Source organism: Pseudophryne corroboree, chromosome 4 (genome assembly GCF_028390025.1).
Source record: "Pseudophryne corroboree isolate aPseCor3 chromosome 4, aPseCor3.hap2, whole genome shotgun sequence".
In the NCBI taxonomy this organism is placed as follows: domain Eukaryota; kingdom Metazoa; phylum Chordata; class Amphibia; order Anura; family Myobatrachidae; genus Pseudophryne; species Pseudophryne corroboree.
Window position 1 is genome coordinate 210537461 of NC_086447.1, and position 25386 is coordinate 210562846.

Sequence of the window (25386 nt, forward strand, 5' to 3'; positions counted from 1 at the left end):
TCCGTAGAGGATGCTGGGCGCCCGTCCCTGTGCGGACAACATCCTGCAGGACTTGTATATAGTTGTTGCTTACATAAGGGTTATGTTTCAGTTGGATCATTTTTGGGCTGATACTGGTTTTGTTTTATACTGTTGACTGGTTCGTATATCCCATGTTATACAGTGTGAATGGTGTGGCTGGTATGAATCTTGCCCTTGGATTTACAAAATCCTTTCCTCGTACCGGCCGTCTCCTCTGGGCACAGTTTCTCTAACCGAGGTCTTGAGGAGGGGCATAGAGGGAGGAGCCAGTGCACACCCATACCTAAAGTTCTTTTTAGTGCCCATGTCTCCTGTGGAGCCCGTCTATTCCCCATGGTCCTTACGGAGTCCCCAGCATCCTCTACGGACTACGAGAAAAAGTTTTACCGGTAGGTTTAAAATCTTATTTTTTTCTTCAGAGAGGTTGACCAAAGTGCTTTATCTTGGAATGCAGTCATGGTCTTCTTTAGCCCATTTCGGGGCATATTTATTAAACTAGATTTGAAGCCAATCCTGAGATTCTAATGCATTTTTCATGTAGTGCGACTATAATGTACCAGAGATCGGAGGTGTCTTCTGTATTCCCTCTGCCATTGTTTGCACAGGCAATGCCCGTAGCAGTCTATGGTAACTGCGATAATAGCAAATTTACCAAGGTCTGGAAAGCTTGTGTGTGTACTTTTCCATCTCAAAGCAATGATTTTGCAGTGGTCATATCTGGCCACAGATTTGTGCCTCCCTATAACAATATATAACACACTTGAGATGTTCTTTGGGCTTTATCTTTAATTCATCTATATTAAAACTACAGATTTAAACAGATGATCCATTAATTTATTGTTTTGTTTAAACAGTTAAGGAAGGATTTGTGCGACTTTTGTGGTAATGTATTACTCCTGCACAAATATTTAAATTGACAGTACTCAATGCCTTGTGGATCTGTGCCCTAAAACCATGCAACTTATTAAAAATTCAAAATCTGCATCAACAAAAGTGGAAAAAAACAACAACAACAACAACAACATATTAGAAGCAATCCACACTTGGACATAATGTTTTGCCAACACAATCTGGTCTTTAGGTGTTCCCAGTCCAACCGTCCACTACATATCATTTATTTGTGTTACCAGCAAGTAGACAGAGAGGGAGCAAACAGGAGACGTAAGGTAGTGAGGGCCCTGCTCCTCAAAGCTTGCAAGCTATACTGTAGGTAGCTTTGTACAGGTTGAGTATCCCTTATCCAAAATGCTTGGGACCAGAGGTATTTTGGATATCGGATTTTTCCGTATTTTGGAATAATTGCATACCATAATGAGATATCATGGTGATGGGACCTAAATCTAAGCACAGAACGCATTTATGTTACATATACACACAGCCTGAAGGTAATTATAGCCAATATTTTTATAACTTTGTGCATTAAACAAAGTGTGTGTACATTCACACAATTCATGTATGTTTCATATACACCTTATACACACAGCCTGAAGGTCATTTAATACAATATTTTGAATAACTTTGTGTATTAAACAAAGTTTGTGTACATTGAGCCATCAAAAAACAAAGGTTTCACTATCTCACTCAAAAAAGTCCGTATTTCGGAATATTACGTATTTTGGAATATTTGGATATGGGATACTCAACCTGTATTTTCATGACTATTTGTTCAGCACACGAAATAGCTGCCTCCACTCAATGTTGGGGACTGGAATATGTGAGGAAAAACATAATTTAAGGTAAATTTGCCTAAATAAACTGATAGTGTAACACGGCTTGTAGAATTTGTAGTTCCAACTACAATAATAAGGTGTACACATTTGCATTAAACCAAGTTTCTTTTACTCACCCACAGACATGGCGTACTCTCGAAAGAAGGGGCAGCGGAACCAGAACGGGAGAATATGCAGGAAAGGAGTCAAGCCTGGAAAAAGCTCCTTAAACATTGAGTAGTTAGTGCAAAAATTTCCAAAAGCCCCAGCAACAAGAACACCATGAGGGTGGAACCCCATCAGGTAATTGTGTTGAGGATCTAAATCAGCAGTCTTGATGAGCTGGATAAGTAACAAAAAGGGACCAAATTACTAAAGAGATCGAAATCCCAGGCTGCAGTCACACAATGCATGTTTAAAAGCATTATTAAATGTTAAAATATGACCCAGTTTTTAAGTACATACGTGTTTGTTTGGAAATATATTCCCTGTTGGCATACAAAATGTTGCAGTTATTTTTTCCCCCCAAATGGAACACCTTCAGGCAAATTCTTTAAATTTTATTAGGGTTTTAAAGCAAAAAACAAACAAACATTTTTTTGGATTTTAAGTCCAGCCCGTATACACATTTGTAGGCTAGCCCGCCTGCAGCCTGTGCACACACTTAACAGAATGATTTCTAGGAGGCAATGAGCCATAGTATGCAGAGCTATTCATCCAATATACACATTCAAGTGAAACCCTTTCTACCTCCCATTATGTGCCAGATGCACCAATCCTTGAATGTGATAAAGTGGATAGTGATAATAATCTAACAACCAACCAGCTCCTAACTGTTATTTATGAAACACAGCCTCTAACATAGCAGTTAGGAGCTGATTGGCTGGTACTTTATCAGTTTTCAAGGCTTCGTACATCTGGACGGCTTTATTATGCTCATATGTTTATACGTGCTGCCTAAACATTGGGTTTTCACAGTATGCGGCACATTGCCAACGGATAAGTGTTCTGCACCACAAGGTATCTTTTCAACTTCCACCCCACCAAACGCTTCACTCTGCTTCCAGATAATAAAACACTTACATTATCTTTCTTTCCCGCATGCACGTAAAAGGTATCTTTTCCAATTCGAGAGTTCTTCAATAAAACTTCTTTAATGTCCACAACAATAGTTCAAACATCTGACACTTTTAAAAATGTATAAAATGATGTGTATAGCACTTTCTTTTACAGTTGAACTGGACCAGATCTCTGAGATAGAAGACAAGGAATCACAGACTTGGTAACCGCCTCTGCAGTCAGCGGATACGAGTGGCTGATGGAAATTCTGCTCCGTCGTCTCCTCTCCTTGGTCTGCCGTCACTGAATATACAGGATCAATCAACGCGTTTCAGAGATGGCGCTCTCCTTTGTCAATTTTTGTACATTTTTATGAACTATTGTTGTTTATGAACTACGTGCATGCGGGAAAGAAAGATAATGTAAGCGTTTATTATCTGGAAGCAGAGTGAAGCGTTTGGTGGAGTGGAAGTTAAAAAGATACCTTTATGTGAATGCGAGAGTAAAACGATATGCAAGTAAGATTTCACTCAGAAACATCTCGAAAGATTGAGAAGTGGTCTCACGAGGGCATCTTTCTGTGCCAAAGCGATCTGAACTTGGTACTGGATGCACACAGCTGTTAGAAATACAGGTTGAGTATCCCTTATCCAAAATGCTTGGGACCAGAGGTATTTTGGATATCGGATTTTTCCGTATTTTGGAATAATTGCATACCATAATGAAATATCATGGCGATGGGACCCAAGTCTAAGCACAGAATGTATTTATGTACATACACACAATTCATTTATGTTTCATATACACCTTATACAAACAGCCTGAAGGTCATTTAATACAATATTTTTAATAACTTTGTGTATTAAACAAAGTTTGAGTACATTGAGCCACAGAAAACAAAGATTTCACTATCTCACTCAAAAAATACCGTATTTCGGAATATTCCGTATTTCGGAATATTTGGCTATGGGATACTCAACCTGTATTAGAGCATTCAAGAAAAAAAGTTATACATTTATAAACGGTTTTCATATTCTTAGGGCAGGGATGCTTGTTTTGTTTGTGTAGTATTTGGGAACAGGTGTGGTTCCTATATAGATCACCAGCGGCTCTAGATTAGTTTGTGGAGCGCATGATTGAAACCAAATATCCCTTTGTTCTGCACCACAAGCTTATAGGGCCTAATTCAGACCTGATCGCAGTGGCAAACTTTCTCTAATGGGCAATACCAGGTGCAGTGCAGGTGGGGTAGATATAACATGTGCAGAGAGAGTTAGATTTGGGTGGGGTGTGTTCAAACTGAAATCTAAACTGCAATGTAAAAATAAAGCAGCCAGTATTTACCCTGCACAGAAACAAAATAACCCACCCAAATCTAACACTCTCTGCACATGTTATATCTGCCCCCCCTGCAGTGCACATGGTTTTGCCCATTAGAGAAAAATTTTGCTTTTGCAATCAGATCTGAATTAGGCCCATAGTTCGCTATAAGGATAGGATTAGTTATAGCTGTTCCAGCCATCTTTCAGGTTACATAAAAGGTGGCCGCCAAATTGGGTTAGATAGACTGGAATCTACAGGTCACCAGTCCATAGAAGCTACAAGATTGTGCCATAGGGTGTGTAATAAAACATCTAAACTTAATATATACAAAGAATGAATCACTCTCCAATACAGACAAAACAGAAAAACAAAAAAAATAAGAATTTACTCACCGGTAATTCTATTTCTCGTAGTCCGTAGTGGATGCTGGGAACTCCGTAAGGACCATGGGGAATAGCGGCTCCGCAGGAGACTGGGCACAACTAAGAAAGATTTAGGACTACCTGGTGTGCACTGGCTCTTCCCTCTATGCCCCTCCTCCAGACCTCAGTTAGGAAACTGTGCCCGGAAGAGCTGACACAATAAGGAAGGGATTTGGAATCCCGGGTAAGACTCATACCAGCCACACCAATCACACCGTACAACTCGTGATACTATATCCAGTTAACAGTATGAACAACAACTGAGCCTCACGAACAGATGGCTCATAACAATAACCCTTTAGTTAGGCAATAACTATATACAGGTTGAGTATCCCTTATCCAAAATGCTTGGGACCAGAGGTATTTTGGATATCGGATTTTTCCGTATTTTGGAATAATTGCATACCATAATGAGCTATCATGGTGATGGGACCTAAATCTAAGCACAGAATGCATTTAGGTTTCATATACACCTTATACACACAGCCTAAAGTCAATTTTAGCCAATATTTTTTATAAATTTGTGCATTAAACAAAGTGTGTCTACATTCACACAATTAATTTATGTTTCTTATACACACAGCCTAAAGGTCATTTAATACAATATTTTTAATAACTTTGTGTATTAAACAAAGTTTGTGTACATTGAGCCATCAAAAAACAAAGGTTTCACTATCTCACTCTCACTCAAAAAATTCTGTATTTTGGAATATTCCATATTTCGGAATATTTGGATATGGGATACTCAACCTGTACAAGTATTGCAGACAATCCGCAGCAGCATCCACTACGGACTACGAGAAATAGAATTACCGGTGAGTAAATTCTTATTTTCTCTGACGTCCTAGTGGATGCTGGGAACTCCGTAAGGACCATGGGGATTATACCAAAGCTCCCAAACGGGCGGGAGAGTGCGGATGACTCTGCAGCACCGAATGAGCAAACTCAAGGTCCTCCTCAGCCAGGGTATCAAACTTGTAGAATTTAGCAAATGTGTTTGAACCCGACCAAGTAGCAGCTCGGCAAAGTTGTAAAGCCGAGACCCCTCGGGCAGCCACCCAAGAAGAGCCCACTTTCCTCGTGGAATGGGCTTTTACAGATTTAGGATGCGGCAGTCCAGCCGCAGAATGTGCAAGTTGAATCGTACTACAGATCCAGCGAGCAATAGACTGCTTTGAGGCAGGAGCACCCAGCTTGTTGGGCGCATACAGGATAAATAGCGAGTCAGTTTTCCTGACTCCAGCCATCCTGGAAACATAGATTTTCAGGGCCCTGACTACGTCCAGCAACTTGGAATCCTCCAAGTCCTTAGTAGCCGCAGGCACCACAATAGGTTGGTTCAAATGAAAAGCTGATACCACCTTAGGAAGAAATTGGGGACGAGTCCTCAATTCCGCCCTATCCATATAGAAAATCAGATAAGGGCTTTTACATGACAAAGCCGCCAATTCTGACACACGCCTGGCCGAAGCCAAGGCCAACAGCATGACCACTTTCCACGTGAGATATTTTAGTTCCACGGTTTTAAGTGGCTCAAACCAATGTGACTTAAGGAAATCCAACACCACGTTGAGATCCCAAGGTGCCACTGGAGGCACAAAAGGGGGCTGAATATGCAGCACTCATTTAACAAACGTCTGAACTTGGGGCCTCACACCACGCAACATATTTTCGCCATATGCGGTGATAATGGTTTGTGGTCACCTCCTTCCTAGCTTTAATTAGCGTAGGGATGACTTCCTCCGGAATGCCCTTTTCTTTTAAGATCCGGTGTTCAACCGCCATGCCATCAAACGCAGCCGCGGTAAGTCTTGGAACAGACAGGGCCCCTGCTGCAGCAGGTCCTGTCTGAGCGGCAGAGGCCATGGGTCCTCTGAGATCATTTCTTGAAGTTCTGGGTACCAAGCTCTTCTTGGCCAATCCGGAACCACAAGTATAGTTCTTACTCCTCTCCTTCTTATTATTCTCAGTACCTTGGGTATGAGAGGCAGAGGAGGGAACACATAAACCGACTGGTACACCCACGGTGTCACTAGAGCGTCCACAGCTATCGCCTGAGGGTCCCTTGACCAGGCGCAATATCTTTTTAGCTTTTAGTTGAGGCGGGACGCCATCATGTCCACCTGTGGCCTTTCCCACCGGTGTACAACCATTTGGAAGACTTCTGGATGAAGTCCCCACTCTCCCGGGTGGAGGTCGTGTCTGCTGAGAAAGTCTGCTTCCCAGTTGTCCACTCCGGGAATGAACACTGCTGACAGTGCCAACACATGATTTTCCGCCCATCAGAGAATCCTTGTGGCTTCTGCCATTGCCATCCTGCTTCTTGTGCCGCCCTGTCGGTTTACATGGGCGACCGCCGTGATGTTGTCTGACTGGATCAGCACCGGCTGGTGTTGAAGCAGGGGTTTTGCCTGACTTAGGGCATTGTAAATGGCCCTTAGTTCCAGAATATTTATGTGTAGGGAAGTCTCCTGACTCGACCATTGTCCCTGGAAGTTTCTTCTCTGTGTGACTGCCCCCCAACCTCGAAGGCTGGCATCCGTGGTCACCAGGATCCAGTCCTGTATGCCGAATCTGCGGCCCTCTAGAAGATGAGCACTCTGCAGCCACCACAGCAGCGACACCCTGGCCCTTGGAGACAGGGTTATCAGCCGATGCATCTGAAGATGCGATCCGGACCACTTGTCCAACAGATCCCACTGAAAGATCCTTGCATGGAACCTTCCGAATGGAATTGCTTCGTAAGAAGCCACCATCTTTCCCAGGACTCGCGTGCAGTGGTGCACCAACACCTGTTTTGGTTTTAGGAGGTCTCTGACTAGAGATGACAACTCCTTGGCCTTCTCCTCCGGGAGAAACACTCTTTTCTGTTCTGTGTCCAGAACCATCCCCAGGAACAGTAGACGCGTTGTAGGAACCAGCTGCGACTTTGGAATATTCAGGATCCAGCCGTGCTGTTGTAGCACTTCCCGAGCTAGTGCTACTCCGATCAACAACTGTTCCCTGGACCTCACCTTTATAAGGAGATCGTCCAAGTACGGGATAATTAAAACTCCCTTTTTCCGAAGAAGTATCATCATTTCGGCCATTACCTTGGTAAATACCCTCGGTGCCGTGGACAGACCAAACGGCAACGTCTGGAATTGGTAATGACAGTCCTGTACCACAAATCTGAGGTACTCCTGGTGAGGAGGGTAAATGGGGACATGCAGGTAAGCATCCTTGAGTTCCAGGGATACCATGTAATCCCCCTCGTCCAGGCTTGCAATCACCGCCCTGAGCGATTCCATCTTGAACTTGAACCTTCTTATATAAGTGTTCAAGGATTTTAAATTTAAAATGGGTCTCACCGAACCGTCCGGTTTCGGTACCACAAACACTGTGGAATAGTAACCCCGTCCTTGTTGAAGGAGGGGTACCTTGATTATCACCTGCTGAGAATACAGCTTGTGAATCGCCTCCAGCACTGCCTCCCTGTCCGGGGGAGCTGTCGGCAAGGCAGATTTGAGGAAACGGCGAGGGGGAGACGTCTCGAATTCCAGCTTGTACCCCTGAGACACTACTTGTAGAATCCAGGGGTCCACCTGTGAGCGAGCCCACTGGTCGCTGAAGTTCTTGAGACGGGCCCCCACCATATCCTGGCTCCGCCTGTGGAGCCCCAGCGTCATGCGGTGGACTTAGAGGAAGCGGGGGAGGACTTTTGTTTCTGGGAACTGGCTGTATGTTGCAGCTTTTTCCCTCTACCTCTGCCTCTGGGCAGAAAGGACGCGCCTCTAACCCGCTTGCCTTTCTGGGGCCGAAAGGACTGTACCTGATAATACGGTGCTTTCTTTGGCTGTGAGGGAACATGGGGTAAAAATGCTGACTTCCCAGCTGTCGCTGTGGAAACGAGGTCCGAGAGACCATCCCCAAACAACTCCTTACCCTTGTAAGGCAAAACTTCCATGTGCCTTTTAGAATCTGCATCTCCTGTCCACTGCCGAGTCCACAATCATCTCCTGGCAGAAATGGACATTGCGTTTATTTTAGATGCCAGCCGGCAAATATCCCTCTGTGCATCTCTCATGTATAAGACATCGTCTTTAATATGCTCTACGGTTAGCAATATAGTGTCCCTGTCTAGGGTATCAATGTTTTCCGACAGGGAATCTGACCATGCAGCTGCAGCACTGCACATCCATGCTGAAGCAATAGCCGATCTCAGTATAATTCCGGAGTGTGTATATACAGACTTCAGGATAGCCTCCTGCTTTCTATCCGCAGGCTCCTTTAGGGCGGCCGTGTCCGGAGACGGTAGTGCCACCTTTTTTGACAGACGTGTGAGCGCTTTATCCACCCTAGGGGATGTCTCCCAACGTGACCTGTCCTCTGGCGGGAAAGGGTACGCCATTAGTAACTTTTTAGAAATTACCAGTTTCTTATCGGGGGAAGCCCACGCTTCTTCACACACTTCATTTAATTCATCAGATGGGGGAAAAACTACTGGTAGCTTTTTCTCCCCAAACATAATACCCTTTTTTGTGGTACCTGGGGTAATATCAGAAATGTGCAACACATTTTTCATTGCCGTAATCATATAACGAGTGGCTCTATTGGAATGTACACTAGTCTCATCGTCGTCGACACTGGAATCAGTATCCGTGTCTGCCATCTGAGGTAGTGGGCGTTTTAGAGCCCCTGATGGCTTTTGAGACGCCTGGGCAGGCACGGGCAGAGAAGCCGGCTGTCCCACATCTGTTATGTCGTCAAACCTTTTATGTAAGGAGTTGACACTGTCGCGTAATTCCTTCCACATGTCCATCCATTCAGGTGTCGACCCCACAGGGGGTGACATCACATTTATCGGCACCTGCTCCGCCTCCACATAAGCCTCCTTATCAAACATGTCGACACAGCCGTACCGACACACCGCACACACACAGGGAATGCTCTGACTGAGGACAGGACCCCACAAAGTCCCTTGGGGAGGCAGAGAGAGAGTATGCCAGCACACACCAGAGCGCTATATAATGCAGGGATACACACTACACACAGTGATTTTTCCCCTAAAGCTGCTATAATACACAGTTTGCGCCTAAATTTAGTGCCCCCCCTCTCTTTTTTACCCTATTGAGCCTGGAAACTGCAGGGGAGAGCCTTGGGAGCGTCCTTCCAGCGGAGCTGTGAGAGGAAATGGCGCCAGTGTGCTGAGGGAGATAGCCCCGGCCCCTTCACGGCGGACTTCTCCCGCTTTTTTCAGGATATTTTTGGCAGGGGATTTTACACATATATAGTCTTACTGACTATATTATGTTTTTATTTGCCAAGCTTAAGGTACTCTTATTGCAGCCCAGGGCGCCCCCCCCCCCCAGCACCCTGCACCCATCAGTGACCGGAGTGTGTGGTGTGCATGGGGAGCAATGGCGCACAGCTGCAGTGCTGTGCGCTACCTTAATGAAGACCGGAGTCTTCTGCCGCCGATTTTCTGGACGTTCTTCTTGCTTCTGGCTCTGCAAGGGGGACGGCGGCGCGGCTCCGGGACCGGACGACCGAGGCTGGGCCTGTGTTCGATCCCTCTGGAGCTAATGGTGTCCAGTAGCCTAAGAAGCCCAAGCTAGCTGCAAGCAGGTAGGTTCGCTTCTTCTCCCCTCAGTCCCTCGTAGCAGTGAGTCTGTTCCCAGCAGATCTCACTGAAAATAAAAAACCTAAATATACTTTCTTTTCTAAGAGCTCAGGAGAGCCCCTAGTGTGCAACCAGCTCGGCCGGGCACAAAATTCTAATTGAGGTCTGGAGGAGGGGCATAGAGGGAGGAGCCAGTGCACACCAGGTAGTCCTAAATCTTTCTTAGTTGTGCCCAGTCTCCTGCGGAGCCGCTATTCCCCATGGTCCTTACGGAGTTCCCAGCATCCACTAGGACGTCAGAGAAATTGGGGGTTATTTTTATAAGTAAACATTAAAATAAACTATTGATTTAAAGCTGTTACTTCTACATTCCCTTTATTGAATACCTTGATTGGGAAATAATCCTTGAAATGCTTCCACACTGTCCAATTCCGTACCCATTCGCACCTGCGGCCTCCAGTCTGAGGCGTCTCCCAGTCAAGGTACAGCCAGAGAACATAGAGAGCAATCACAAGCCAGAATCTGGCAAGGACCAACACGAAAAATATTCCCACACAGCATTGTGCTACAGAGAGGGGAGAAGGAAAACGGGACACAAGTCACTATAGGGCATAGCACTGTTCCTGCACACCTACGGGAACCGGCTCAGGACACTCTCAAACAGGTGGAAAGATTTAGGATATGCAAGTTTATGACTTTCTTCCTGTAGGTTGAAACACCAAAAGGGAGTATGGTTGTGTGCAGTGATTTTCACTATCCTTTATCTGGTGGCAGGAAATTACAAAAGGGCGATATACCTAATATTTTCCTGCATGAACACAGGTGGATTCCATTGAATTTGAAATACTACAATATATTATTGTGTTTCTCTTTCTTTCGTGTGATTTGCTTGGAGGAGGAGATAAAGGAAGACAAAATGAAGTTTGGATTGAGTCTCGGGGGTTACTTACAGTCTATTTCCATTGTTTTATTACAGTGCTTAATTCACTAATTAGTTATTGTTTAGTGCTGTAATCTGGGCTGCTTTAGTGCTCCATTTGGGGTATTCAATTTTGATTTTCTTCAAGTACTGTACAGTAATCTGAGCTAGGCTGCACATCTAATTTCCACCACGATTGGCAACATATTGTATTTGACTTTCCGCTTTGGCTCCAAAGAGTGAACATCGTCCCTATTAACAGACAAATACAATACAGTAAGTATTCTACATATATTTTGAAATAATGAGGATTTCAATCATCCAGGTAATTAGGGGGTTCTACTCTAATATACTATTCAGTTCCTTTTAGAGGAATTGAATTACAATCAACTTTACACAAATGTTAGCAACAAGTCAGGCCCTAATCAGCGACTGTCAGATAAGTGGAGGGTGGAGACTGTAAATATACTTAGCAGAGACCTGTGTGCTCTTACTGACGATTTTTCCCTTCAAATGCGTTAACATTGTTTTTTAAAGTTTATTTTATTTAATAAAGTTGAAAAAGTATTTTTTTAAATATTTAAACATTATATTATGCACATCTGCAGAACGGATATCCTCGTCAAAAACGGGGGGACAGGGTGGGACGACGCAGTTGCATGAAATCTGACCATGCCAGTTAAGTGGTTTTAAAGGAACCCTGAGCTTCAATAGTGTATAGGCTTAAAATAAGCCGACCATATTATCCCTTTAACCTGGCACAATCATGAATTACACAGGTTCTGTGGCTGGCTGGCAACTAGCCTGCATTTCACCTGGTTTTAAGCAGCCACAGAACCTGTATAATTAATTAATGAGTGTCTCAGGTTAAAGGGATAATATGGTCAGCCTACTTAAAAGTGTCTCTAATCGCAAATATTTCTCTGTGTTTTAAACAGTACAGAAAACAATAGGATTTTAATTACCTACCAGTAAATCCATTTCTCGTAGTACGTAGAGCAGGGCTGGCCAAACCGGTCCTTGAGATCTACCAACAGTACATGTTTTCCAGGCCTCCTGGAGATCTGTAGAATTGTCAGTTAGGAATGAATGCAGCACATATTAGTAATGACTACACCTGTGCACCAGCTAGGTGGTCTGGAAAATGTGAACTGTTGGAAGATCTCGAGGACTGGTTTGGCCAGCTCTGCCGTAGAGGATACTGGGGTTCCATTTAGTACCGAGAGGTATAGACTGGTCCACTAGGAGTCATGGGCACTTTAAGAAATTGATAGTGTGGGCAGGCTGGCTCCTCCCTCTATGCCCCTCCTACCAGACTCAGTCTAGGAAACTGGAGAGGGGGAGAGGGAGAGGGGGAGAGGGAGATAGAGTGGTGAGATTTCGAACCATCACACACAAACAAAAGGAAAAGGCTAAGCTAACCAAACTTTAACAGGAACAGAAACAGCTGAACCAGCAATACTTAACCAAGTAACAGTGCAGGAAGAACGAAACCCCAGGCGGGCGCCCAGTATCCTCTACGGACTACGAGAAAAGGATTTACTGGTAGGTAATTAAAATCCTATTTTCTCTTACGTCCTAGAGCAGTGTTTCCCAACCACGGTCCTCAAGGCACACTAACAGTCCTGGTTTTAGTGATATCCTGGCTTGAACACAGGTGACTTAATTAGTACCTCAGTTATTTTGATTTAACCATCTGTGCTGAAGCCTGGATATCACTAAAACCTGCACTGTTGGTGTGCCTTGAGGACCGCGGTTGGGAATGCCTGTCCTAGAGGATACTGGGGTTCCATTTAGTACCATGGGGATGTACCAAAGCTCCCAAACCAGATGGGAGAGTGCTGAGGTTCCTGCAGAACTGATTGACCAAACTGAAGGTCCTCAAGATGCCAAATTATCGAACTAGTAGAACTTAGCAAATGTATTCAAACCTGACCAAGTAGCAGCTCAGCAGAGCTGTAAAGCCGAGACACCCCGGGCAGCTGCCTAGGAAGAACCCACCGACTTAGTAGAACGGACCTGTACAGATTTTGGAACCGGCAAGCCTGCAGTGGAATAAGCTTGCTGGATAGTGAGACTGATCCAGCATGCAATTGTCTGCTTTTAAGCAGGACACCCAATTTTATTGGGATCATATAGGACGAACAGCAAGTCGGATGTCCTGTGATGAGCTGTCCTCTTTAAGTATACCTTCAAAGCCCTCACAACATCCAAAGACTCTGAAGTAGCGGAAGTGTCGGTGATTCAGCTCTGTCCTCATGGAAAATTAAATAGGGGCTCTTGTGAGACAAAGCCCCCAGCTGCGATACACGTCTTGCTGAAGCCAAGGCCAACAGTGTGACGGTCTTCCACATAAGATATTTTACGTTCACCTCCTGTAACGGTTCAGACCAGTTCGATTGGAGGAACTGCAGCACCAAATTGAGATCCCAAGGTGCCGTGGGAGGCACAAAGGGAGGCTGGATGCACAGAACCCCTTTCAAAAACGTCTGGACCTCAGGGAGAGAAGCCAATTGTTTCGGAAAGAAAATGGACAAGGACGAAATCTGGACTTCTATGGAGCCCAGACGTAGGCCCACATCCACACCTGCTTGCAGAAAAAGCAGGAAACGTCCCAGGTGAAAATCCACCGCAGAATAAGTTCTGCTCTCGCGCCAAGAGACGTATTTCTTCCAAATACGGTGGTAATGTTTAGACGTTACCCCTTTCCTGGCTTGGATCATAGTCGGGATAACTTTGTTAGGGATCCCTCTTCTGGCTAGAATCAGCTGTTCAATTTCCATGCCATCAAACATAGCCGCGTTAAGTCCTGATAGACCAGAGGTTCTCAAACTCATTCCTCGGGGGCCCACAGAGTGCATGTTTTGCAGGTCTCCTCACAGAATCGCAAGTGAAATAATTAGCTCCACCTGTGGACCTTTTAAAATGTGTCAGTGAGTAATTAATACACCTGTGCACCTGCTGGGTTACCTGCAAAACATGCACTGTGTGGGCTCCCGAGGACAGAGTTTGAGAACCTCTGTGATAGACGAACGGGCCCTGTTGCAGAAGATCCTCGCGAAGAGGTAGAGACCACGGATCTTCGAGGAGCATCTTCAGAAGGTCCGTGTACCAGGCCCTTCTTGGCCAGTCCGCAGCAATGAGTATTGCTTGAACCTTTTTCCCTTTTTATTCTTTTGAGAAATCTTTGGATCAGAGGGAGTGGAGGAAACACGTACACCATCTGATAGAGCCATCGAGTCGTCTGAGGGTCCACCGCCACTGCCTGTGGGTCTCCCGACCTGGAACAATACCACCTGAGCTTCTTGTTGAGACGAGAGGCCATCATGTCGATTTGTGGCAATCCCCACCAACATGTCAAGCACCTGAACACTTCCAGGTGAAGGCCCCACACCCTCGGGTGCAGGTCGTGTCTGCTGAGGAAGTCTGCTTCCCAGTTGTCTACTCCCAGAATGAAGACCGCTGACAATGCCACAGCGTTTTTTTCTGCCCAGAGGAGAATTCTGGACACCTGACATTGCTGCTCCGCTTTTCGTTCCGCCCTGTCGGTTTATTTAAGTCACTGCCGTCACGTTGCCCGACTGGACTTGAATAGCCTGATTTTGAAGATAAGAGGCTTGCAGAAGGGCATTGTATATGGCCCCGAGTTCCAGAATGTTGATTGGAAGGATCATTTCCTGACTTCACCATCTTCCTTGAAACTGCACCCCCTGGGGTTACTGCTCCCCAACCTCAGGGGCTTGTGTCCGTGGTTAACAGGATCCAGTTTTGAATTCCGAACATCGACGAGGTGAGAGGTCTGTAGCCACCACAGAAGGGAGATCTTGGCCTTTGGCGACAGACGAATCCTCTGGTGCATGTGAAAATGCGATCCGGACCATTTGTCTAACAGATCGAGCTGGAAGGGTCTTGCGTGAAACCTTCCGTATTGAAGTGCCTCGTAAGAAGCCATAATTTTCCCCAGGAGGCGGATGCATAGATGCACCGATATCCGGGTTGTCTTCAGGACATCCCGAACCGTCAACTGGATTACCAATGCCTTTTCTAATGGAAGTAACACTTTCTGCGACTCCATGTCCAGTATCATTCCCAGGAATAGGAGCCTCCGTGTTGGCTCTAGGTGAGGATTCAGAATCCACGCGTGATCCTGGAGAAGTTTGGTTGAGAGGCCAATGCTGTCCAGCAACCTCTCCCTGGACGACGCCTTTATCAGAAGATCATCCAGGTAAGGAATTATGTTCACTCCCTGTTTGCGGAATAGAAACATCATCTCTGCCATCAACTTGGTGAACACCCTCAGTGTCATGGAGAGACCAAATGGCAGGGCCTGGAACTGGTAGTGACAGTCATGCAGTGCAAACCGGAGAGAAGCCTGATGAGGCGGCCAGATCGGAATGTGAAGGTACGCATCCTTGATATCCAGAGACACTAGGAATTCCCCTTCCTCCAGACATGAGATCACTGCTCTCAGAGATACCATCTTGAACACTCTTAAGAACGGGTTCAAGGACTTGAGGTTCAGAATTGGCCGCACCGAACCGTGCAGTTTCGGTACTACAAACAAGTTGGAATAGTACCCCTTGTTGTGTAGATGATGTGGAACTAGAACAATGAATTGAGTCTGCACCAGTTTTTGAATGGCCTGCTGTAAAGTTATACTTGCCTCTTGTGAAGCTGGTAAGCCTTATTTGAAAAATCTGTGAGGTGGGAACTCTTGGAACTCCAGTCTGTAGTCCTGGGAAATAAGATCTATTACCCAGGAAACCCGGCACAAACTTGACCAGATGTGACTGAAAAATTTTAGTCGGCCTCCCACCTGACAGTCCTCCAGGCCTCGAGGTCCACCGTCATGCTGAAGGCTTTGAGGAAGCAGAGCCTGGGCTCTGCTCCTGAGCACCTGCAGATGCTGGTTTGCGTGGTTTACCTCTTGCGCCTCTGGAGGCCATAGGGGCACCTCTGGATTTTCCCTTAAACTTGGCTGTATGAAAGGACTGCAAACTTGAAGCTGAATAAGCTTTCCTGGCTGAGGGAGCTGCGGAAGGAAGATACGTAGACTTACCCGCAGTAGCTTTGGAGAGCCATTTGTCTAATTCGTCTCCAAACAAGGCCTCTCCTGTGAATGGTAGGCCTTCCACGCTTTTCCTGGAGTCCGCATCAGCAGTCCACTGGGGAAGCCATAAGCCCCTGCGTGCTGACAGCCATTGTGGTGGTGCGTGCATTAAGCAAACCAATCTCTTTTATGGCTTCCACCATAAAGTTTGCAGAGTCCTGTATATGCTGCAGGAGTAAGACAACATCCCCCCCTAGACAAGGAATCTAACCCCTCAATTAGGTTACCTGACCATTTAGCAATGGCTTTTGTGATCCACGCACATGCAATAGTGGGTCTCTGGGCCACCCCAGCAGCTGCGTACAGCGATTTGAGTTTAGTCTCAATTTTACAATCGGCCGTATCTTTCAGGGAGGCTGCACCAGGGACAGGCAATCCAATTTTACTTGACAGCCCATTTTTTCCTATCCTCCAGAGGAAAAGGAAAAGATGAGAACAACCTTTTAGGGATTTGAAATTTCTTATCAGTATTAACCCACGGTTCTTCAAACAGGGTTTTCAATTCCTTTGACACAGGAAAAGTGACTGAAGACTTCTTTTTTAGATTAAAATAAGATTCTTCACACTCCTCTGACACCTTTTCAGGAATTTGCAGAACATCTCTGATAGCCTCTATAAGAGCCTCTATTCCCTGTGACAGAGTAGCATCACCCCCTCCAAATCCACCTCACCCTCGTCCATGTCTGACCCGCCAGCGTCAGAGTCGGATATGGGCCAGAGATCGTTTTTGCGGACAAATGGGAGGGGATTGAGACACTGGTTTGGGGACTGAGTCTCTATTCATAAACTCATCCACAGTCTCTTAAGTATTGCGTCTCTTTCTCATTGCGGGATAGCTTTGTAGAAATATTTGAGATCTTTCCCTTGATTGAATTAACCCATTCTGGTTCAGCCCCGCTATTCTGGGAAGGTGCACTGCACTGAGCACCCAGTAGCGGGCTCCCTGGTGAAGAGGAACACTCCGCTGTAGAAGAAACACACTGTTTGCCTGACATACTGTAAATGTGACAGCGCACACACACGGGAAAAGGTTAAGCACAATTAACCCACAAAGGGTCCTTCAATAATTTGGAGCCAGCCCCACATAAAATACTACAACCTAAACCGATAACTACAAGGACATGAGAATAGGATAAAGATGGTAGCGGTAGATGTACTACAGCACTACTAGTTACATTGTAATCTTGCTTCTCCATACTTTTCATGGGGAAGCTATTGGCGGTGACACCTCCAAATTTTGGCAAGGATATTGCTAGAGGGTATCTGGATGATATGTCAACAGTCAAAAAGATGACAGTCAATAGGTTGACACAAAATTGTTGACATGCATATGGTCGACATGGCTTATGGTTGACATGAGTTTTTGGGAATTGGAAATGGTAACCTGTGCCAAGCGCAGCGAGCCATGCGAAGGGACGCGTTACACTAACTGGGGTTCCACGTGCTGGAAGGTAATACTTGACACCCCCCCAAAAAAAATTTCAGAAAAACCAATGTTGGCCTTTTCATGTGTCGACTATTTCCGGGTCAACCTTTTGAACCTGCTGACCTTGTGCATGTCGACCATTTGGTGTCGATCTAGACACGGTCGACCTAATATTCCATAACTTTGATAGTTGCCCCTTCATGTATGGGGCAAATCTTTATCACCTGTGAAAACACCCGTTTTGACAGCTAATGTATATGGCTATTCACTCTCTGATAAATATCAGTCTGCAAGCTGAAGATAAAGTATAAATGTGTAGTGACACAGATGACGGACACACTGGTGAAACTGGCTGTGTCTTCACCATTCTCTAGCACTTCAAATACTAGTGTCTCCTATGGGTGTGGTATGCAGGGTCGACAGTAACTAGGACGACAGCTCAAAAGGTCGACATGAGTTTTTTATGGGGGGTGGGGGTGGGGGGGAGGTTGTGTTGTTTTCGCCGTACAGTGACCGGGAACCCCAATTAGTGCACCGTGTCCCCTCACATGTCTCGCTTTGCTCGCCATGCTTCGGGCAAGGTGCCTACGCTCTGCTACCGCTGCACTCGGCACATGTTACTATTCCCAATCGTAGTCCGCGTGGATCGTTAAGTATGTAAAAGGTCAAAAAGAAAAAGAAAAAAAAATTGTGAAAAACTCATGTCGACCTTTTGACCTGTCGACCTAGAGACCGGATCCCGTCTCCTATATATGTAATTATACTATTAATAGCAATGCTTAGAAATGTCCTCAGGGTATACGGAAAAGAGTAGGCACAGTAAGGACTTTTTATTAGGTTAATGCAAATACACATGGAGTACTGAGACACAGGTAACAAATTGGCAAGTTGTTAGTGTACTATGACTGACCAGCATCAAAGCACAGCTTGTGCCATCTATTAATAACTTCAGCTAGAGTCATTGTGAATGTGGGATAAAGGTGAGGATGGAAGTGACCTTGTGCTGCTATAAAGTCACACACAAACAAGTCACACGTTTTATTATAAATGGCATAACGCCTGCCCTCTAGATAGAAACCCTTTTCTTTTCGGTACATACGGTCATTAACTTACCTTTTTGACTCCATATATGTTATGTTACTTAACTCCTAACTGACCAGAGACAGTTTGCACCTTATTGACAGGACAATTCCTGCACTGTGCTGCTTCATCGGGAATATTTTATGTTATCGTTAAGTCTAACCAACGTTTTTCCTGAATGGATAAAGCTTTCATTTGGGAACGCACTGGATTGAATAAATATTTGTTTTGTGGCTATTGTGTAAGGAAAATAGGCAAAAAGAAAAAAATATAATAATAATAATAATAATAATAATAATAAATATATATATATATATATATAGTAGAACAAGGACGTGGCACTCACTGTAATAAACGATCGTTTATTACAGTGAGTGCCACGTCCTTGTTCTACTGTATTGCTATGCTACACGGAGGCACCGGTATTGTTTCTCATAGCTTTCAGGAGTGCCTTACCTATCTCTGCTTATATATCATTTTGGGAAATATATATATATATATATATATATATATATATATATATATATATATATATATATATATATATATATATATATATATATACATACACATACATACATACATACATACATATACACACACATACACAAATACACACTTTGCTATACATGAATTAACACAACCCTAGGTAATTACCCAAATAGACCCATATATGTGTTATAACCTATTTACTAAGCCTTGGAAGGAGATAAAGTAGACAGAGAATAAAGTACCAATCAGCTCCTAACTTTGCTATTTTCAGTAAAATCAGATCTAATGCAAATTGAGGGAATAATATTTAGCACAGTAGGTACTCCAATGCAGGGGATAAACCTGAATGATCCAGCAGTCTTGCGACAATCCGATGCAAGGTTATAGTGTGCCCTTTCTACCCTGCACAGATATACCTAATGACAGCACACGGTGATATCAGGAAGAGTCACTTTTACAGGGGCCACACAATTGCACCAGACCTTATGGTTGCCAATTACAAAGCAAGATGATAAAGATGGTTTTGCCAACAACAGCCAAATACTAAGTTTTATTTTCCAAACTATACCAGAAACATGGACAGATTTTTCTGTCAAAAATGTCCATCATAGGTCTCACCCAATAACAGAAAGGAGAAAACCCACTGAGACACAGCAGCAGTCTGCAGCCTCCGAGCCAGAGGGATATTCAGAGGCGCAAATTCCACCTTCATTCTTGTTCCTATATGTTCTTCTTTGTAGGGAAAACACTAGTTCCCCAGACCCTGGGGAGAAATAAGTACAATCAGATGACCAAGTAACACAGCTACAGTCAACAAACGTTATCACAGCATGCAGGGCTCCATGTTGTTTTCGATAAACGCATCATAAGTCAGTCTGTCCGAAGAACACCTATTTGTTCATCTGATCAGCATACCCACTTGTAGGCACATGTTGGCAGAGTACAAGAACTAAAACTGGGCACACACAAGCAGACTATAACCTGGGCAGAGATGCCATCTACAGGAATGCTTCATTGTGGCCATGGCAAATGCCGTAACAGGGCTCAAATGAGCCCCGTGCCGGCTCGCCCCCCGAGTGCCTGATATCATGATATTGCATGCATGATGTCATTAAGTCACACAGAGGGGGCGGGGCTGGCAGCAATGGAAAGTGCATCACAGACTAAAACAGCCTCAGAGCGCTTTTATCATCTGTTCAGGCTGAGCGGTGACTGTCACAGTCTGGAGCATTTAAAGGTTGCTAAGGCAGCATTGCAGCAGAGATCCTGGTTGCAATTCCAGGCAAACTGTCAGCCAGAGCAAGTGCTGCGGGGCAGTCTCAGTACCACCTGTAGAGTTCTGCAATCTGTGCTGCAGCACCAGTCGCGCACCCCTCGTTACAGCCCTGGCCATGGCCACAATGCATAGGATGTGCATTCCACAGCCTGATCTATTAGATGACATTTAGGAGTCTATTTATGAAGTGTCAAAGTCAGAAAAATATCTCTATGCACACTACCATATTTGCACCTCACACAGGTCCGTGCTGCGCATGCGTACGCTCTCCCGTACGTGCGCATACTCATAGTCGCGGGCACCCGCAGGCGCACGGTATGCGTATTTACGGTAGAGTTTATGTGATCGTAGCGTGCGACTCAATCGTTACATATTTTCACTATATAATGTATTTTGTAGATCATGGTCCCTTTGATAGATTCTGAAAGTTTGGTTAATATAGAATGTTCATGAACAGAGAAATCCCTCTTTGTTTGATACGAAGGGTCAGACAGGAGTAATACAGTGGTGTTTAGTATCCATCGGAAGAATATTTAATTAGAAATATTCCGGTGTTGGTTTGAAGCAGATCAATCGCTCGTGCGAATAGTTATGGACATAAGAAGTTTATGAACATTTACTTTATTTGCACTTTATTACCCATGCGGCGGGAAACCCAGTTTCCCTCCCACCTGAGCTGTTGGAAATAGTCACAGCCCACCTGTATGAATCAACCTATGACCTTTTGTTATAATGCGAGGAGGAATTCCTGTGTCCAATGAACAATGAGATTGTAGGGACCATTGAATTGCATTGTGTGTGGGGCATAAATAGGAAGGCCGATCACATCCAGCTCTCACTCTTCAACGGTTATCATTGCTGAAAATCGGGAGCTGGATGTCCAGAGGCGCATGCGATCGTTTCCTTTGTGCGTAAGTTTTTCTCCGTAATCATACTGTTTCTCTCTTATTATGGGCCATATCTCTCTCTCTCTTCTCTTTCTCTCATTTTTCTCTTAAATTTAATTGTATTGTATTTACGGTGTAGTTACCTGGTTAGTTAGTCTATGTTATATTGTAGTGTATGATTTGTATTTCTATTAATTCTTTTGCAAGTATATCATTCAAAATATATATATATTAGGCGTTGGACCCTAAGCCTAGGTATCTGTGTATTTCTTATAGAGTTAAGTATTCTCAGAGCGTCGGTGACGCTCAAACTGCTTTTAAGCTAGTAAGGTTATACTGTGTTGCATTTACACCATATCACTACACAAAGGGTTTACTGCATAATACACTGTTTATGGTTTAGATTTAAAGGTTTTACATTGTGAGCGTGTGCGCCGCTGGTGATCTCTTCGTGGTCTCGAGCGGTCGCATCGCTATAGCGAATCATTACGGTAGTCGGCAGCCAATAGAGTGCCTGCCAGTGATCTCTTGGCCGTGAGCGAACGTAACGCTTGAGCGTCTCGACCACGGCTAAGCGATTGTTACGCAACGTGCGTACCCTTACGGTACTTCATACGTAGTTAGCGTACAGTGTTCTTAGACCTCATAAAGGGTATTATATAAGATAAATATTTAGCTTTATCAATTGCGGGCTCGTCCTGTCCTTCACATATCTACACTAGGTAATTTCAGCAGACATTATCCAGCAGCAAAGGGCGGGAGATCATATTCCTCGTAGTGCTGTTTGGATAAGCGTCTGCTTCACTTAGTAAAGGGTGCTGAAGGAATCCGGGAACCGGAGGTAAGAACAAAACAATAGTGTCTTTTTAAAACTGTTTATTTTTCTGTCTTGCGTACACACGCACACATATATATCCGCATTTCTTTTTCATTTGTGTATTTTCGTATATCACTCTTCTGTTTGCCAGTTTTATAGTTGATAAACGTGCTAAGAAAGATTTGTCACTATTTTATAGTTTAAGAGTAAAGGTAATATAGTTAAAGTATAGACAAACACACAGTTTTGCCTGGGAGATAAGGCGAAGTCAGTGTGGTGTGTGGTAGATGATAAAGGATCATCTACATTGATAAACGTATAAATTGTGTTACGGTGGATCTTTGCTTTGCGTACACGTGTCTCTAACAAAAGACTGAGACTTGCGTACGCAATCCAAGGGCCGACGCACGCAGCGTATATTACGCAACGGAGCGTACGGGTACGCCCACGTAACTCAAATCACAAGTTTTTTTTCTCTCCTCTCAACGCGATAAGTAGCGCCACGCGGTAAATAACGCCAGGCGATAAATCGCGCAAATCTATTTTTTTTAAAATTCGAAATTTAAATTAATAGATCCTTCTCCTAATTTGTAACACATCTGGTCTAAAGAGAAATTTCTGCGCAGAAATAGAAATAGAAACAAAAGTGTACATGTGGTGAGTGAGTGTGTTGTATACAATTTTAAAGGTTGAACCACAAGAAAAGTCGAGTTCTCGTGAGGTACATGCGTGTAAGTGACGTACATGGTGGCTAGGGAGGCATTCCTGGTTAAAACATACAATTTGAGCATTAGAGTGTAGCAGACCAGGAGGTCATACTGTAACAGACCAGGAGGTCATAGCAGACCAGCAGGTTTAGGTACAGCAGACAAGGAAGTCCGCTATACAGTCCACAGGCACAACACCAAGAAAGGGTTGGTGCAACACCCATATAAGCTCTGGCTGAAGGAATTCGCAGCCGCAATTTTCGATTCCACTGGTCGCTCAGTACATAAGATTAGTTGCTTGTGTACTAAACGATTGTACCGCACGTAATTGTGTGCATTAGTAAACCTGACCGGTACTATTTGTGTACGAAGGTCATAAACGCTATTTGTACATTCTAACGTGATTTGTGTAACTTTTTATTTTATTTTAAGGGAAGTTCGCTGCTCACTCAGGAACTATCCAGCAACCAATAGTTACTGGAAAGAGTAAGTGTTCTTCGGATCACCCTCACAGGTTCCAGTAAATAGAGGTTCAGGTCGCAGGGGCCCTAGGTCGAGTACGCCAGCACCATATCGGTGTGATCAGGTCGTATTGGTCGGCGTGGGCGAGTGAGTGGGGTACTCGGTAAACCGCCACCGTCAGCCTATTTTGGACATTTGGTTTGCGTAAGGGTTGGTTAAATAAAGCAACACCTTCGAACTATGGGGGCCACTTGTTCAGGTAGGGGGCGATCAACCTCGGTTCGGGTTGATTCAGTGAACCGACCAATTGGGTCGGCAAGGTATGTAATGTGTGAGAAATACGGAAGTCACACACAAGCTTTATGTGATGAATGGGAGAGAATGACAGTACATGACGGGGAGAAATTCCCAAGAGTAGGTAGCTTCAGCACAGAAGTGTTAACGAATTTAAGGAGAAGGATATGTCTCATTAAATCAGCAAAGAGACGAATCAAGCATTATGATTATTTGCAGTTGTGGCAACAGGAGGGTGACATACAGAGAGGATTGGCTCAATCAGAAAACTGATAGCCACGGCCCCACCGCCACCATACATATCAGGAGAGAAATTGGTTGCGGAGAATGACGCACTAAGGTGTAACACACAAACACTTAGCAACTGCGTAAATGTTAAAGATAATGTTAACCAATTAACCAATACAAGTATTAACCCGTGCAAGTTGTACCCTGTTTTGAACTTTCCTCAGGAGTGTGATCTAGAAGACGAATCGGCAACAATTTCAGCGCTCTCTCTAGCAGCCACCATAGCAGAGACCACAGTAGGCACAGCTCCACCCACGAGATTAGTAACAAAGGCCCCTAGCGGAGGGATAGGTGAGGTCGTATCTATAGGTAAGTACAGCACCATACACTATGCTGAAGCCATTTCACCACAGGCTGTAGAACCCACACAGAGTGATGTTGTTAGAGTTAATCCTGTTAGGGTAATAGCTGTTCCAAATGGGAAAACTGACACATCAGGAGTCACCCCTGTGAGGAACATTGCCATGTATAGCCCATTTTCCAGAATGGAATTAAGGACCATAGTGTCTGAATTCCCTGACCCTAGAAAAGACTTAGTTGCCAGTCAAAAATACATCAGAGACTTAGGTAACACTGTAGAGCCCAACAATAAAGACTGGCAGATATTGCTGAGAGCATGTTTACCCTCCAATGTTGACGCAACTCAATTTTTAGCTGATTGCGGATTAGATCAGGATGTACCTCTTAAAGATGTGTACAACAAAGACAATGTAAAAAGAATAAACTTACAGTTAAAAGAGTATTTCCCAGCGGTAGTCAGATGGAACAAGATATTCTCCATTAAACAGAAGGAGTCAGAGACAGCTGCAGAGTATTTTCACAGAGCATTATCGGAAATGGCAAAATACACAGGCATAGAGGACATTAAAACAAACATAAACCATCGAGAAGTAGCAGTATCGGTACTGATGGATGGTTTAAAAGAATCATTAAAGACTAGGGTACAGACCACACAACCATGTTGGCGAGGTCTGTCTGTGGCTACTTTGAGAGAGGCTGCTATTGATCACGATAGGAACATCACCAGACACAGGGAACAACAAAGTGATAAGTTAATGGCCGTAAGTATACAGGCCCTGACCACAAGGCAGCCTTTGTTTGTATCACCAAACCCTGTGGGTAAGTCAAGTGTGGTTACTTGTTATTCTTGTCATAAACAGGGACACATGGCACGAGATTGTAGAGTAAAGAATGTACGAAACTCATACCAACCCCCTAGACAACGACACGACACACGACATTGGGAGCAAGGTCCGCAGAAACGGAGTTATGAGCCACATGCAGGGGAAACAAAAAGATACCCCCCAAACAGAGATTGGCAAACCTCTGGTAGTTCCCAGCTAACTCCCTCACAAGTAGTTGCTGCCAGCGGGATTCAGGGAGGTCACCATACCCAATAGGGGTGTGGCCATACCTGTAATCTGCAGCCAGTAAAATTGATTGCAAGCCTTGGAAGTGAACCAGAAATTGCAATCAATGTAGCTGGTAAATC

General features: G+C 44.5%; 1 protein-coding gene across 1 annotated transcript in view; it reads right to left on the reverse strand.

Annotated features, from left to right (window-relative positions):
- The window catches only part of MOGAT1 (monoacylglycerol O-acyltransferase 1), a 103409-nt gene that overhangs the window by 47265 nt on the left and 30758 nt on the right, over positions 1-25386 (reverse strand). The window contains exons 2-4 of the mRNA XM_063915907.1: positions 19782-19926; positions 10523-10701; positions 1868-2072 (exon numbers count right to left, since the gene is read on the reverse strand). Coding sequence (XP_063771977.1) covers positions 1868-2072; positions 10523-10701; positions 19782-19875 — 478 coding nt within the window. The 5' untranslated portion in view covers positions 19876-19926. The remainder of the gene's footprint in view (positions 1-1867; positions 2073-10522; positions 10702-19781; positions 19927-25386) is intronic.